The sequence below is a fragment of the Phoxinus phoxinus genome (assembly GCF_949152265.1).
Source record: "Phoxinus phoxinus genome assembly, chromosome: 24".
In the NCBI taxonomy this organism is placed as follows: domain Eukaryota; kingdom Metazoa; phylum Chordata; class Actinopteri; order Cypriniformes; family Leuciscidae; genus Phoxinus; species Phoxinus phoxinus.
Window position 1 is genome coordinate 22948034 of NC_136899.1, and position 2901 is coordinate 22950934.

A 2901-nucleotide genomic window follows, 5' to 3' on the forward strand; every position below is an offset into this window, starting at 1 on the left:
AGTTCAAGTCAACAAATACACAAAGATATGACGTGTGACTGTTGAAGCCACGTCGTATCTCTAAAAGATAAGATCTATTGTCCTAAACGAGTCATTTAGTACTCTCTCTGCTCTCGTTTGATGAAATCACACCATATTAAAACACTCAAAGGAAGCCACTGTCTTTTGCTAACCTAATTTAGCCAACGCCACACAAAACATAAACACCTCCTGTCGTTATGCAAATTGAAATGGCCTAATTATCATCTGCCAAATCACAATAGGGTGAAATTGAAGCAGCCTTCTTTAATCTAGTGTGTGTGTGTGTGTGTGTGTGTGTGTGTGTGTGTGTGTGTGTGTGTGTGTGTGTGTGTGTGTGTGTGTGTGTGTGTGTGTGTGTGTGTGTGTGTGTGTGTGTTTGTAGTTTCTCATGAAGGCAGTGAAGTTAATCTTGCATGATCACGCTGATACTGAAATGTAGCAGTTATTTAGGAGTAAAAAAGGAGAGCTTTCCCTGTGTTAGGCTGATCGATTTCTTTTAAAAATTGACTTCGGTCCCTAATCTTAAATATTTGGATGCATCCATTGTCAAATTGCATCATACACGTGCCGTAAAAGACAGCAAAACTGTCAAAAACTCTGCAAAACTCTACAAATGTCCTGCTTAATCACTATTGCAGAGTTTAATTTAGTTATTGTAGGTGCACTGTTTCTTGAGAAATGTGTGTTCAAAGACAAAAGAGGCTCTGCTTTACCTTCTACCGTCACATCTTAGCCAACACTCTACAACAGTTCTTTATTGGCAGCTATTGTTCCATGAAGAACCTTTAACATCCATGGAAACTCTCCATGGGCTCTTTAGATTATTAAAGACTAAGCAAAGTGGAATGTTCTTTGTGGAACTCAAAGTGGTTCTATGGCATCACTGCGAAAATCCCCTTTGAAACCTTTACTTGATGAACAGATCATCGAGTCTTGAAGTCTATGTGAGTTGAATTATGACACATTTCTCACTACAGCGACAAAAAACAAAGATGTATCCATTATGTTGAAGTATTCCTCATTTTGTTCTGGTTAATATTGTAAATGAATTTGTAAATGCAGTTGGAAACTGGTTTTGAACCAATCATCCAAAGCTTGGCAGTGCATGACTGTCACGCTTACTGAACCTGAAGGTCAATAATCTTTATTGGTCTTACTGCTCAAAGGTCGAGAAATACACCTGAAGTTGTAAACTTTCTCTGCTCTGGCAACTTTTATTCCTCCATTTATTCCTCCTTTCACACCTTTACTCAGTAACCCTCGCTCACCCAGCGATAACGTTGAGTCAATCTATAACGTTTCTTTTCTTATCTCATAAGTACCCGTACTGTAAGACGCAACTACTGGCAATTAGTAAAAGATGAGAGCGAGACAATAGTTGAACAGGTCTTTGTGCTAGTCATTATCCAGGCCATGTATTATTCAAAAGATGCCAGATCCATCAACAAGCTTCCACTTGAGACGATGTGGGCGTTGAAAACGAAACAGGAATCCAGAGGTGGCTTCATCTCCCGATGCACACGGTCGTGGGCGATCACGGGTCTCCTAGGGATGGGCCTATCTTGACCCCCCTGCCTCGGCGTCGCCGGGAACGTTACTTTGCTTCCATCACCCCGCAGTCGCGCGCCACCTCAACCCTCGGAAGACATCCCCATGCACACTTCAAACACAGCCTGCATATTCGCATCAATTCCCTCTCATCCAGCCTGTCAAGTGCACTCAACGTTAAGGGTAAATTAATAAATAAGCCCTCCTGTTTACCCACTCACTCTTTTAGCGTGTAAATAAACATGTCTTAATCTTCTTGCTAATGAGCATTAGAAGGGGCCCGGGGTGGATTTGCTGGAGGTTCTTGCCCACGGAGCAGGAAAGGTTTGACAGAATGAAGCAAGAAAACAAATACGCCCGCATAAGCTCGACTCCGCGAGGTCGTCTTATTATACGTCTGCTTCCAGCCTTCCGGACGTTTCTTTTGCTGCTGCTGCTGCTGATACCTTAACTTCTAGTGATGTTTTTTTCCCTTACCTTCTCACTCTTCTCCCTTCCTTTCCTGCTTTCTGTCTCTCCGTGTGCGTCTTTCCTCCAATCATCCTGGCCTTTCCTCAACTGGTCAACTGTCCTGAAATGAAGACAGACAAAGAGAGTAAGTTGAGAGAAGAGTTGGGTCAGGACGGTTGATTGGTCATCCACCAATCGCCTAGGTTACCATATAATGTTCACTTATAACACATTTACATTCAGATCCATTTCCATTCTGCAGTTGCTTCCTTATAAAGAAGGTGAAAAAAGTATGTAAAAAGAGTCCAAATTCATAGTATTCATTAAACAGTAGGGTGAACGTATCTCCAGCGAGTCCTGAGATTCTGAAGGACACTTTACTTTACACAACTGATGCTGGTAGGTTACGGGACAATGACAACATTATGGATGTAGTACAGGATTTCATTCAGAATTTACATTTGTTAGCAGGCAAAGTAATGCGATATTCAAAAGAAGAACATTCTCAGAGAGTATGTGATTTCGGAGACATACTCTGCAAGTGTTCCCAATGGATAAAATCAAGTCCCACCATCCAAACTCATTAAATATCCTGTTTAACTCAGAAATGCATTACATTCTGAAAGATAAATAGGTTGTGAATTCCAGATAAATATTGAGTCCTTAACGTGAGCACTTGTATAGAGTTGAAGAAACACTTTGGTTAACGGAAAGTCACTTGGAAAGTTAAGGACTAAATACATGAAGTGCCATATCAGCTCTATCAGGACACCTCAATGTTCTGTGAATAGAACATATATTTAATTAAAAAATAAATGTTTTACCCTTCTTTAAAAGCACAATAATCAAACACATTTCAAAGGTAAAGATAAGAGTCATATA

The 2901-nt window shown here is 40.6% G+C and overlaps 1 protein-coding gene across 1 annotated transcript in view; it reads right to left on the minus strand.

Annotated features, from left to right (window-relative positions):
- The window catches only part of LOC306993145 (uncharacterized protein), a 23022-nt gene extending 20882 nt beyond the window's left edge, over window positions 1–2140 (minus strand). The window contains exon 1 of the mRNA XM_079602730.1: window positions 2047–2140. Coding sequence (XP_079458856.1) covers window positions 2047–2111 — 65 coding nt within the window. The 5' untranslated portion in view covers window positions 2112–2140. The remainder of the gene's footprint in view (window positions 1–2046) is intronic.
- Between the last annotated feature and the right edge of the window lie 761 nt (window positions 2141–2901).